We start from the raw sequence: 14,723 nt of genomic DNA on the forward strand, positions 1-14,723 counted from the left end.
TGATCATGGTACTCGGGCATAATGTTACAATTCTTCCTTCGAGTGAAAATCAATAAATCAATATTAAGATAATAATATAACGAGTGAGCGCAGCGAATGAATATGTTAGAAAATAGCTGTAGCTCTAAAAGACAGCCACGTTAAGAGTTTCCTGCGTCACATCTTGGCTGACTCCAATATCTTTTTTTAAGTATTTTTTCAGTATAGTCGACATTAAAAAATTTCGATTAGAAGGGAGAATATGATCGAATTTTTGAAGTAATAGCAGGAAAAGTAGACAAAAATTCCAACAGGTTTAATGGAAACTAATTACAAGATTCACCTGTGGCGCATCCTTCGATGCAAATGCAAATGCAAATGATGCAGGTCGACGAAGGAAGTGTATTGACTAAAAACCACATATTTGAGGAAATTATTCTATGCGAGGAAAATGTATTTCTCAGCATTTGTCCAAAATTTGAGGAATGGAAAGAAGCCTGACCCGTATTAAACCTGGTTTTATTTAAACATACAGTCTCGCAAGGTTGAGATACGACATGTTTCTGATTCGGGAGTTGTGGTTTGTAATTGAATTCACAAGAATTTCGTTTGACAAATGAAGATCTGGATTTCTGTTTTCTGAATTTTTATACTAAAATACCAAATCTAGATTTTCGTTTGTTTGACGAAATTTATATGGGATCTATTACAAACCCTTACCTCAGAAACATGTCAGATATTATTCTTCCGCGACATGCATTAGTTAACCTACATCTTTAACACTATCTTTTCGTGAAGGTTTCAAGCCCTCTATTCAGGTTTATGATCTCTACAGCTACAGGTCATGTCAAAGTATACTTTTAAAAAAAATCTCATCTCTCTCATCTCATATAAAGCCTTAGAATTTGTTGGTGGAATGGACTTAAATGACTTACAGACTTTTTCTAATGCGTAACTTTAGTGAAAATTAGAAAAAAAATGTCCGAAATTTTTGCAGAAAATGTCCGAAATTTTTATGAATTGTCCGAAATGTCCGAATTTCAGACAAGGCAAAATTTAGTGGGACGCCTGATCCCAACTAACTTGAAGTCGAAGTTAGTCTTCTGAGTGTATACTGAGGATGCATACCTTGAGTGTATGGCTTAGTCTTATCTTGTTTTCAAAAATCTGTATTCAGTATTTTATGTGTCGCGAGGATCCGGATATAACTAATTTAATTTGGAGAGGTATATCCTTGTGAATCATTTGTTGATTATTTTCGGACAGAATGTGCAATACTTTGAACGGCAAAACTCTACCAAGTCCAGTTCAAAATAAGACGAACTTATTACGGTTTTTTGCGCGTATTGTTAAACGTCAAAAACGAAATTCCCTCACACACATCCTTCACACACATATTCAATGTTATTCGCAAACACACACACACACACAACGGTAACTTTACGCACTTTATGTTTCACACACGAACTATTGAACCACTTTCAAAGATTGCACAAATTTGAATGTTGCAAGCAGATTATCAAACATATACTTTGAATAATTACAATTAGATACTTATAACACACTGTTACATCAAGGGGAGATAATCTAATGACTTCAGATCTAAAAATCTAAATAAGTAAAATTAATCTAAATAATATACATCACTGTGGTCTCAAGAAGGCAATGAATGTACTAAAGAGACCCATCAGATTTATGGGACATTTTTCAATTTTATCATTAAATTTTTTATAGGAAAAAGTCTGTCATCCCTTATTATATGTGATCCCAACGCACAGTGCGTTCGTGATACAGATTCGCCCACCTCATATGTTGGATTACTCAATATTTTAGGAAAATCTTGTGTTATGGCCCATAACTTATGGGTCTTCTTAATTATTCAGAAATTTAACTTTAAAAGTCGAGGTCTGTGACCTGCTATTCTAGTTTCTAATTTATATTCGTATTGATCAATCAAATGCGCTTGATGAAACTTGAAACTTACCGTTTTATTACTACTGACTAACGAAAGTGTTGTTGTTATAAATATAGCTCGCACGCAAAGACCCGTGTGACAAACGTTTTGAAATCGTAGTCCATTTTTTGGAATTAAATTCCTAAAAATTCCTAAAACTTCCTGATTGAATCATAAAACTTACTGACATATTTTTGGCCAGGACATTCTTTAAATCGATTTTTCACCATGAAGCCATGATGGCTCATTTTTGGTCAAATGGAGAAAAATGTAGATCTGGTTGTGAGCTACATTTTTCTCCATTTGACCAAAAATAAACCATCATGGCTTCATGATGAAAAATCGATTTAAAGAATGTCTTGGCCAGAAATATGTCAGTAAGTTTTATGACTCATCATTTTTTTAGGAATTTTATGGAAACTTTAAGAATTTGATTCCAAAAATAGGCTTCCAGAAATAGGCTTTGTTTGAAATTGAGTAAATTGAATCGTTATCGTTGTAAATCCTTGCTAATTCAGTAGATAATAATTACAAAACATTTATGAAGGGATATATAGACTGGCAGCCAAAAGGCGTTCCTGTGAAATGTAGGAGAAGGCGTTTAAATTGAAGAAAAGGCACCATAAACTCTTGTGATTTTCCAAGTCGCCTCATATATAGCCCGGGCCTTAATGTGGAAAAATGCGAAAAATTTAATTATATTAAGCTTAACAAGGTCGAGGTTAATGTCAGTGAATTTTATCGCATCTGTGAGCTTCAGTTATTCCAGCGACAGATGCGTGCACTTTGTGCTTGAATGCCTACATACACAGAGGAGATGCTTGTAGTGCTCATCCCCTCTCATCACTCGAGTCACTAGAATTTCGGATGAAAGAATCGTGGCCGGAACATTGTCAGTTTGTTGAAAACAGGAATCGAATGAGACTCAGTATCGATGGAATAATTGACGGATTATTTACTTCGATCACCAGATATCTCAGATGAGATGGAATCTAAAACACAAACAGCTGCATTTAGAAAATAATTTTTTTTATTTAACCTGTTCGTGGCAAATAACAACAAAAGACAAATACTCGATTATTTGAACCTTTCATGTCCTATCGTTTAAATATCACAATAAACTGACAGTTTTAACTATTGGAAGACTCCATCCGATACAAAGTTAATGCATGAACAATATCGCTGGTGAACCTGTTTATTATTGTCAGCGCTGTTTCTGGAGGTAAATCTTGCAACGAATTACTGATAAATGAGCCAAACGCTTCGTACTTGTGCGATGGATGATGATGATTTTTTACTGCCTTTTTCGGTGCAACAGTATTGGAACAGTCTTCTTCGGCAGCCAGTAGTGATTGTTTCAATTTATTGATATTTTTCAGCGTTTGTTGCGACGTTTTACTGACAGTATGAGGTTGCGAATCGCTGGCATTCATTGTATCATTCGTGTCTTTTGTGTCGTTTCGAGTTCCATGTTCTTCGTACATTCCATCCTCGACTTCCTCCTTTATTTCAATACTTTGATTCATAAAATACGGACGGGCGATACGATATCTTCCCTCTTCTTTCGTAAAACCGCGAAAACCCGGACCGCCGCTAATTGATCGCACCATCTTGTAGGATTTGCGTTGTTTAATGTGACCATTGAGGAAATCCAAGCTATTGTATAGAGGCCACGCAGCCCTTGGACTGGCTATGCCTTCGTCCTGTAATGATCTCATTTTACGTTTTTCCAAATTGTACCGATTTCTCAGTTGATACATGCGATCCTTCAGAATGTGTGCATCATAGCCAAGCTTTCGGGCAATGTTATTCCAAGCGCGATCAACGTACGCTTTATCTTTAAAAGTGGGACTGTTTCGGTTGTACAGTGCGGGTACCAATTTAAATTCATGGATTAGTTTATAGTCGAGCGAACTCATGTCTGACACATTAGTAACAGATTTTCAAATTAAAATTTTACTTTAATTTACACTCTTACGATTTTAATGTAAATAGCAACTTTTATTTTAAGAACGTATTTTAACTCGAAATATAAGCGACACTACAACTGTTATAACATTATACGACGTATAATACACAAATAAAAGAATTCTTGGAGAAAAATTGAAAGAAGTGGTCTTGATCAAAATCACATATAGCCAGGAGTTGGTAATCTTCACTGTGTTAAAGACGTTAATTATATCCAACAGGTACCAACCTATTTGAAGTAATGAATAAATGTTAAGAAAAGATTCTTTAAGTTTTCAATGATTTTTAGACAATTTTAATTTAAAATTTACTGAAACAAATACCATAGTACTTAAGACTCAAGCAAGTATTGTAATTACTGTTATCTTAAAATGTTAAATTTATTAAAAGCAAACTACAAACTGCTCTGATTAAAGTGAGTATCCGAAGATCGCAATTAATTATAAGACTTATTATTGCATTTTCCGTATATTATTTTGACACATCCCGCACGAGTTTACACTTAGTCCACTGACACGTTGACCACTGACGGCACTGACTACTTTATATAACGTTGACCAGTTATACAACTGACGACCTGATCGTACAACAGCAAGGATAGAAATAAGGTAAAAGTTGTGTCAGTAACTGGTGAAAATTATAAATTTTTGTAGTTGTTACGTTCATTGGAGCATTTTGTGATACGTTGAAAGCGAGAGGACAGAAGACCAGTTTATTTTAACTTGCCTTGGGGTACTTGTCAAAATATCTTCTTCTCTTTCATCATAACACTCTATAGCCAACATTGTAGACAGCAGAGCCGCACATGCTCTTACCATGTACTTCTCATCCAGCCAGTTCAAAATCAGACAGAATGTTTTTGATGTGTAAATATTTTTTGAAACGTCAGAAACCAGCGATAACCAACACACACGCGATTGTTCGGACTTCATTCAGGGAATAATTAGACAAAAACAAATTGAAATTTTGCAATTGAAATTAATTAAGTGATGAGCCGTTTAGAATTACAACATACTCTTACGGGCCATAAAGGTCGCGTATGGGGAGCTGACTGGCACCCAACAAATAACGCATTGGCAACATGCGGTGAAGATAAAACAATTCGATTGTGGTCTCAAGAAGGGAACCGATGGATTACCAAAACCATCCTGTCGGACAGTCACACTAGAACTATACGTGATATAGCTTGGAGTCCTTGTGGACAGTTTTTGGCCTCAGCCAGTTTCGATGCCACAACGGCCATTTGGGACAGAAAGTCTGGTAAGGCAAAATTTTCATTGTGACTATTGAATATATTGAATGACAACTAATCGTACGTGCCTAATGTCTTCGCAGGTCAGTTCGAGTGTAACGCAACACTTGAAGGTCATGAAAACGAAGTGAAAAGTGTATGTTGGTCTAAGTCCGGTTCACTTTTGTCGACGTGCAGTCGTGACAAATCGGTTTGGATTTGGGAAGTAGCTGGCGAAGACGAGTTCGAATGTGCAGCGGTACTTAATGCTCACACACAAGATGTAAAGAAGGTTACTTGGCATCCGCATGTTGATATCTTAGCATCGGCTAGCTACGATAATACAATTAAAATGTATAAAGAAGATCCAGCCGATAACGATTGGACGTGCATTAGTACATTGACCGGTCATACATCGACCGTGTGGAGCATAGCATTCGATGGTACCGGTAACAGATTGGCATCGTGCAGTGACGACAGAACTGTTAAAATTTGGCAGTGTTATATGCCTGGAAATGAGGAAGGCATTGCGACACCCGATGGTGATATGGTGTGGAAATGTGTGTGTACAATTGCTGGCCACCATACGAGAAGTATTTACGATATCTCCTGGTGTCCACAAACAGGTCTGGTCAAATTTCAACATCAGCGCAGTATTGATCCATTTGAAACTAATCCAATATTCACTATATTGCAGGTCTTATAGCGACGGCTTGTGGAGATGACATAGTTAGAGTCTTCAAGGAATCCGAAAATTCCACGAAATTAGCCCCAGAGTTCGAGATTGTTGCTTCTCAACATGGTGCTCATTCACAAGATGTAAATACAGTGAAATGGTGTCCGACAACGACAGGACTATTGTTGTCCACTAGCGATGACGGTGATGCGAAAATTTGGAAATATGAAATTTAAACATTGTTATTATGACGAATGTGTTGGTTTTGATTTATTAAAAGGCGCCTCAGTCGGACTGTGTAGTGCACACTATTTTGCATAGCTTTTTGGTTGTTTTTTTGTGTGTTCGATAAGAGTTGATTAGTCTGGAAACAACTTGCGCCCTGCCTTGCACATCCAACACATGATCATGAGTTCGGCAAAAGTTACAGCCTTAGAAAATATAAGAAAGTTTGTCTCTAGATATCAGACATGAGTGTCAGTACTGTTAATGCCTGCAATCGTGTCTCGCACCAATCATTAAACTCTCAATTCATTATCCTTTCACAGACCGAAAGCATATCTGATTTTAATCAGATGTTGTTGTCTTAAGGCCATTGCTTGAAGTAACAGGTATTTAGACTTACACAAACGGTAAGCCAGCGCCTATTTTAAGGGAACTAAATCCCTCTAATTCCTAAATTTGCTCGTAAATTATAAGAAATATGATTTAAAACTACTGGCTGGCTTAACGAAGATTAGAAACAACTGAAAATGCACATATCTCAAAAAAGAAGGAATTTTAAGCAATTAATTCCTTAAAATGTGCCCTGTGCTACCGCGGTTGTATGATTGAATGTTTTAACTAATTCAACGAAAACAAAAGGAACAGCATTGTGATTTTACTAGCCTCTATATGTTACTATCACCGAATCTCACACATTTTACACATTTATCTCATTTCGTTCTTTCAGCTTCGCTATACTATTATAATAATGGAAAAACAGCTGAAAGTGATGAAACGAGTAAATGTGTAAAATTGAGATTTGGTGACTGTAATACTAGGAGCAGTGCTTGAATCGGATCTATTAATTCTTTTGATAAAAGTATTTTCAAAAGGTTTATTTGGAAATCTTTTACTTCATTGTTTTAACATTTTTTTTGCCATTATAATACTACATTAGCCGGAATCTTACTTATTGACAAAAATGGTCACTCTTTTCATTAAAAAAAAATCATGCTGTACCAAAGCCCGACTCCGACCTCGCTACACCCAGTGAGCGATGTATTTCAATAACTCTGCCTCCTAGATTATGCTAGGCCAACAAGGTAAGTGGTAAAGCACACTCACGCAAGGAACTGACCCTGATTACGCTGTAAAATAGAACCAAAGATCATGTGTTTTGGTCGGTTTCTAATCGGGTCACAACTCGGCGAAATTTTCTATCTTGAAAACATTAAATGAAACGGACCTGAATAGTCATAAATTCGAAATGATGTGCAAAAAGCAATTGAAAAAAAAGCATGTTGGAAAGGACACCAGTCCGAAAAATCAAATTTTCGATTTTTTTTTTAAATTAATTTTTAACGCGTTACAGACCGCAAGCATTTGACCAGTATTATTATCAGGTCTATTACTTCTATCGATCAAGTAATTTTAATATGTTGATTTCAAATCTTGTACTTCAACTTTTTTTAAACATTCATTTTCCTCTATAAAGAACCATATTACTCAGAGCTTGACATCATTTATGTCGTCGTTATCGATAACAGATGAAAAGACGATAAACTAACAGGCCATGTTGCTACGGCTCATTAACATCATGCCTCAATGGTCGATAACATGTTTAGATTGAATGTCCGTTAAGCCTAGAACATATGTAAATATCTCTATGTCACAGTCTATGCTGTAGAAATAAAACTCACACGAGATTTCTGTGACCTTGCCGGAAGAATTTTCCCGGAAAGAGTTTCAAGGTATGCATGCGATTGTCCGATATCCAAAACTTTGTCGTATTCTCGTCTAAAGAAGAAAAACTGTAAATCAAATTTTCAAACGTTTCAAGGCGATTGCTTGCATCATACTGGAAATTGTGAAATTAAAATAAGAAAACGATAACATGCAAAGCTCAGATTACACTATGTGCAACAGTTTGAAACCGATGAACTTTCAACTAGATATATAACTCGTTAAATTAAATGTGGTAGGGAAAGTGTACATTGGCTAATTCTATTGTGAACCACGTTACAGACGCTACAATTCGTTCAGTTCGGATCACTTTTTGCGTATTTTATTTATTTGAATTATAATTTCGGCTGGACACCACCTATCAAAAAGTTATCAAATTGTTACTTAGATAATGTCAATTAATTTATTTTGCAGAAATAATTAATTTAATTCAAGTTAAATTAAGAAAGCCTTATTGAAATTGCGAATATTGGCGAAGGAAAACCATCGCATCGAGATGATATGGTATGGTATAGCATAATTAGTTTAATTTAAACGCTACACCATACGGTGCTGATATGTAATATCAAAACAAAATTCTCTCAAAATGGTACATCGGCATAAACCATTTCGAGTTTAGAGAGTGTTATTGCCGTTACCACGTTACATTTTGTCGATTGATACATAGAATTCGCCGCTAAACGAAAGACGGAAAAAAGGATATCTTTTACAACTTTCCAATAAAGCAATCATTTCCATGCAGAAAAACCATCCTAATCCACCTACAACCCACAGACTATAGTTCATATTTCATAGCATGGTCTCTTCTTTCTTGCTGTATATACAAACCGAATACATTATACACTTTGCGTACACTGCATATATCACATTGGTCTCTCTGTATCATAATTCGATGTATATAACTCGGGTATATTTGTATAACAAAATTGAATATATGAACGAGGGCGAAAAAGTCGACATCGATGCTTTCATTCACAACTTGTTACGTTTGTGCTTTTTAATGTTTCAGTAAGTGTTTGGGAACGGTTCAGTTCAGATGTGTTCTATGCCAATTTCTTAACAGTTCAGAAATTTCATTTAGTTAAATATCAAATTTGGTTACAATAACAAGTGGAGAGTCGAGTGCGGTATTGTTGAGGATGTAAAAATGTGTTTGATTAGGTATTGAACAGAAATGGGTTGATTGGTCACAAGGTGTGATTCTACGAGTGATTTAATAGACTCCTTAATTGCTCCGTTTTTTTTTTTTTTGAAAAAGAGTTAACTGTGCGCGATATGAAAATGTATCGGCTATTCATTAAAGTGCTGTGGTGATGGGATAAATATGTCGGATATCTCGGATATATAATTATGTGTGAGTATAATGTTGCAACCAAAGCACAATACAAAATTCACTTATCTGTGGTTCTTTCTGATTTTTTATTTCACTGAAAGGATCAAAATAAGAAAAAAGTTATCTCCTTTCACATGTACATCTATGATTTGAGAAATTGATTTGAATTTTATTAAAGGGTAAAATTGAAGTTTTATTCTGTTCTGAATCAAATATACGTTATCATCTTTGGTCGTATTCCCCATGGTATATGGTTCCGTTACCTTTTCTAATATTACCAAATGTAACAAACTGACTTCAAAGGTTTGACCCTTCTTTTGAAAACTCATAACATTAAATCAGTTACCAAATATGATTTGTACCGAATCTGCAATCGAAATTCAAATCAATGAAAAGAATTACACAAGTAAGTGTTGAGGCAGTTCTATTTTTAAGTGTTTAAAGTCTCAAACTTAAAAAAAAAAATTAAATTCGGTAAAAAAATTAGCACACAAAAGAATGGAAAAGTCCTTAAAAATAGGTTATTATTCGTTTATTAGTGCGTGCCGTCAAGATTCTAACATTCTCAACATTCTCTCGCGTTTTGTAAAACCTTAAACCTTTCGTCTTTCATCAGACAATGTTTGCATTTAGGCGATTTAGGCTATTATGTGACTGACAGTAATTTTGGTTTAACGTGAGACAAAAGTTGCATGAGGTTTTGCTGGTTATTTTAACCTCTCCGTTTTAACCTGTCCATTTCAATTAGCCAGTTATGGCTTAGTATTATCGTTGTTGTCGATAACAAAAATCAGTAAAGTTTCGGAAAACTTCCTCAAGCATCGCTGTGTCTGAGAACTCACTCATTTCGTCTGATTAATTTCACCATATTTTATCAGTGTTATTCACTACTACAACACTGGAGTGACGATAACGTAATTCTGTCTTATCAATTTTACCGAGAGAAAAGCCATTAAAATATTAGGCCGAACTTCCAAATTTACAATTACCAGATTGGTTGCTATTTATAAAAAAAATCGCTAACATTTCAACAATGCTCTCCAAATTCTATGAAAATTTCATGTCACTCATTTCAATACCTTAGAGATTTGACAGCAAAATTGTTTGCCAAAGATTTCTCTAAAAGTTTCTTTAAGTTTCAATTCGACAGCCTACACTTTCCCTTTATCAGGCGACGTTTCACAATTTAATGCTCTGCCATAAATGTCATTTTAGAGCAATTAAATAATTGCATATCACTCAAGTGATGAAATTAAATTACTGTTGCAGTTTGACACATAAAAATTTTACAGTTAGACTGAATGACGGTTAGAGCTAATGGGGCTGTTATAGGGCACTTGTATGCTGCTTGCAAAAGAGGTCATACATTTTAATAGTTTGCTAAAAGTTCCAGTGCATATTGGAATTAGCCCCTAAAGGACGGAAATGAAAAAACAAACAAAAAAGACCGAATTTAATTTCTAGCGAAGAAGCAACGTCTTCTTGGATAAATAAGAAAATCTTTTGAGAGTTTAGAAATAGTACTAAGGAAATTAATTAGATGGCTGTCTTAGATTTATCTAAAGTTGGCATAAACAGTTACATGCGTAGCCCATATAAAATAGGCAAAAATGTTTTACTCTAATTGGAATAATTAATGAACGACTTTTTCCGAAAATAGACATACAAGAGTTTTTATTTGCGTTTACATGAGAGTCACACACATTATTCGATATCTTTATGCAACACGATATCATTGAAAATTCTAACCAGCATGACTAAAAACGTCTTATCGAAGAAGAAAAATCTTTAGCTGCGAGGAATTTAGATAGGGAATATTCGTCCCAATTATCAGACAGAACAAAATAAATACGAAATTTGTGACAGAAAAATGCTAAACAAAGTGGAAAGTTACTGAACCCATAACGATATCTTTGCTGCAATATATTTGGTCTGAGGGAGCAAGAGACGTCTATATCTAGGTACTGTAATAATACCGACTGTAACAGTGAACAGACAATAAATCTCAACCGAATGCAATAAATTGTATGCAGACCTATTCAACAAAATGAATTTAACAGAAACATCATAGCCACAATATTATTTGGACACCAAAGCTAAAATGAGTCTCGAATATATGGCTTCCTCTACTAAATTTCAAAAGACAATCTTCGAAGGAAGTCGATATTTCAATAAAACTGACAAATGACCGAAAAACTGGTGGTCCAAAATGACTTTAGGACCAGGTTAGGGCGCTTTACATTTACGATGTATAACGCCTTAACCTGGCCACTAAAATTCCATTTCTTTGTACTATACGGACTATAATTTGAATCTGATATCTCGGTAGGTTCAAGAACCTCGTTGTAACCCAGTGTAGCATCATGCACATTATTATAAAATTATCTTAGCGGTGACATGGCGGGTGGTTGAGATTATTATTATAATATCTTCTTGTAGTATATATTCCGCAGATTGAAATCAAAACTTTTACTTAATATTAGGTGTGCATGCATTTCGCTATATAAAGCAACAGTGATCATCGCCACACAGCTTATCGCTTATTTTTGTTGTCGTTGTTGATAGCAGATGACGTGTAGCCGTAACTGTAAAAAGTTTGTTTCATAATACACTTGTATCCTGTTTGATTGGAAATTCTTTGACTTTAGGTGAGTGAAGAATGAAGGCTAATGGTTCGAACAAGAGCAAATATTTTTAATTTCGTTCTACAATCGCTAAACCGAACTGGTGTGCAACGACTTTCACCTTTCGACAATCACCTTTCGATGATTTCATTAGATTTTTTTGTTTTTTTTTTTAAGTTTTATAATTTACTTTTTGATCTAATGATTTTATAGTTTTCACAATTTTTTTGTGGATTTTACATTTATCTCACCCTCGGGTTGGAATGCCCCTGTTCTTGTATGTTATTCGTATGTAAAAGTATTTCGTTTTCAGTTCATTGATTCAAATTATTGATTTAAACTTGCTGCCTGTACGAAAAAAGATAGTGAAAACGTTATGTTCTACTAGGGTGCTGCACGTTCTGTGGACCACAGTATGAGAGGCCAGCACTAACTTGACTAGATTCCATAATTCTACGAAAGCCAGAATTGGTTGTTTATTGTTTTCATTGTCCAGCCATCCGTTATCATATAAGAATAAAGTGAAACGGTAACACCACAGCCATAATATAAACCCATTTAGACGAGAAAATGTTCCTCCCTCAGGTCTCGAAAAGTAGTATATTCGTTTGATATATAAATTGGTCATTCAACTTTTTGATACTACAAGAGACGCACATTTTTTTATGTCTTTTTTTTCGATTTAACCCCAACATAACCAAGCACAAAAAACGACATATACAATAACAAGATCTTATTAGAATAATAAAACAATTTTCTTTTACTGGTACATGAGTTTCAATTGCTTGTCGCGTACTTGACAAACGGCAGAACGCATAGACAATATAAAAAATGTGTTTTCTCTTCCTTGTTACATATTAATTCAACAAAATAAATTACTTTATGAAAAAAAAAAACTTTGTCTGGTGAAATGATGCCGTATGTAATGTGAAGGGAAACTAGAGTTTATTCGTTTAAGTTAAACAGATAAAGTACTTATGTTAAGGCCATTTAGTAAACTCTCTTGCAGCAAAACTTTCGATCAACTAATAGAGTGAATGTCGACAATTTTCATAAATACAAAGACAAATAGGGAACAAGTTTTTCAATTTGTCGCACGAAGTAGTTAGTATAGGGATGCCTATATACGAGAAAGGTATATATAGATATATATATATGATATCAATGCGGTCGAGTGATATATCCTCTTTTTAGATTGATTGTACGATCACGAAGAGCTAATTACAGTTTATTAGCTTTTAGATTTCTTTTCGATTAAAAGTAGTAAAGTCAATTTCAAATTCAATTAATGTAAAAAATTATATTTACGTTTTCTTTCGTTTCTGTTTGCGTTTTGGTATATAATAATAATATCTTGTCGATTGGTGAGGAGTCCGTATATGTCTAAATTAATTAAACAACTTTGTGTGTTCACTAATGAAAAAGAAGGAAATGGATCAATTAAATAAAATAAACGAAAAACAAACACAGACAACCATCAAAAATGTTGATGGGCTTCGGCTTATTGTATTCAACAAAATGCAATTGAAAATTTTCGCACCTGGTTCTCGTAGTAAATTTTCTTCTGAACATTTACTGTGACATTAATGGGAGCGTACGATATATTCAAGATACGTAATCAAGCAGGGCGTGATATTAGGAATTTTATTTAGTATTTAGTTCGATATTGAGGATTTTCTGAAGAAAGAATTTTCTAGTTTCCCAAAATTTGAGAATTTTTTGTTTCGGTTAACAGTAGATTAGTAGATTTTCTAGTAGTGTATCCGCCCATCGAAGTTTACTTAATTCACCAAAATTTACCGAATTATTAGTAGTTTTCAGTGAATCTCATTTCTAATAATATGCCCTACTGTATGACCCGTATTTAAGTAACGCCACTGTTCTACAAGCGCGGTAGGTTGCACAAAAATTAAATTTTATAAAACAACGAACAGGTTACCCCAATATTCTCACGCCATTCGATAAGTGGGTTAACATGAAAGTGATAACTGGGGGCTGTATTTGTTTTCGTGTTTCACAAATATATAGTAATGCAGAAAATGTATTCTAAACGACGTTCCAGTACTTACAAATCGATTTTTACGCGTGCTTAAATTTCGTGGTGCCGTACGTTGTAGGATTACCTGACGGCTTTACTTTGAACGAACATGATAAGAAAAGTAGTAATTCAATTGGCTTACAGATCAGAAATACTCGGAAATGCTTAGCTCAGAATTATCGTTGAATTTAATTTACGGGGTAGAAAACAACTCGAAAAATTAAATTAAATTCCGTAGTAGAGGTTTTCGACTCACCAATGCGCAGTGAGGCTGAAATGTGGAGATGAACATAACAAAGTACTTGAAAGTTAAAAACTTTAGTCCCTTCATGTTAAACAGGTAATAACCAAAAAAAAATTCATGAAACCAGAAAACATGCTCCAGCGAAAACAATGAGATTTCATTTTAAAATTCGTCCTCCGGTCCTCCCTCACACTGTCTTAAAATAGAAGCAATTTCAGTGTCAACATTTTTTTTTATCATTCAAACACATGAATGAAACTTTTATTTGGGAAAATTTATTAAACATTTTCCTCTTAACCAACCAATTTTCCGACTATCAAGATCAAAATGCGCGTATGTATAGTACATTTTACGCTCATGTTTCTCTTCGTCGATGGCATGTATGCGAAGAAGAGGACTAAGAAATTGAAAGTGAAAGTGATGAAAATTCGACAGTTGGAAAATTTGTTTTTTTTTCAAGTATTTCTATACGAATTCAAAATATTTGTGTTCGTTTTACAAATCGAAATGTTCGCTGTGTTGTTATTTTGTCAACATGATTGCAAAAACTCATTTGTAGTAATGGGAAAAATGATGTTTTTTGTGTAAAATTTGTTGATCCGAGCCGAAGGTGAGGTCAATAATTACACACACGGAATTTCTAGCATTTTTCCAAATCAAATTTTGACATAATTTTTTGGCAAATAGTAGTAGCGAATGCTCAGTACGATTTTTAGAACCTTATCTCGA

General features: G+C 34.5%; 2 protein-coding genes across 2 annotated transcripts; one reads left to right on the forward strand and one right to left on the reverse strand.

The window, feature by feature from the left end:
- Nucleotides 1-2,941: 2,941 nt before the first annotated feature.
- Nucleotides 2,942-4,013, reverse strand: LOC119082702. Its single transcript, XM_037192280.1, has one exon. It carries the CDS (start codon nt 3,850-3,852, stop codon nt 3,064-3,066), a length of 789 nt encoding a protein of 262 aa, XP_037048175.1. The 5' UTR covers nt 3,853-4,013; the 3' UTR covers nt 2,942-3,063.
- A 760-nt stretch (nt 4,014-4,773) lies between these two features.
- On the forward strand, nt 4,774-6,128 carry LOC119082541 (probable cytosolic iron-sulfur protein assembly protein Ciao1). The gene is made up of 3 exons (XM_037192054.1): nt 4,774-5,161; nt 5,237-5,758; nt 5,830-6,128. The coding sequence occupies exons 1-3, from the start codon at nt 4,891-4,893 to the stop codon at nt 6,042-6,044; spliced, it is 1,008 nt and encodes a 335-aa protein (XP_037047949.1). The 5' UTR covers nt 4,774-4,890; the 3' UTR covers nt 6,045-6,128.
- Nucleotides 6,129-14,723: the final 8,595 nt, after the last annotated feature.

Source organism: Bradysia coprophila, chromosome X (assembly GCF_014529535.1).
Source record: "Bradysia coprophila strain Holo2 chromosome X, BU_Bcop_v1, whole genome shotgun sequence".
In the NCBI taxonomy this organism is placed as follows: Eukaryota; Metazoa; Arthropoda; class Insecta; order Diptera; family Sciaridae; genus Bradysia; species Bradysia coprophila.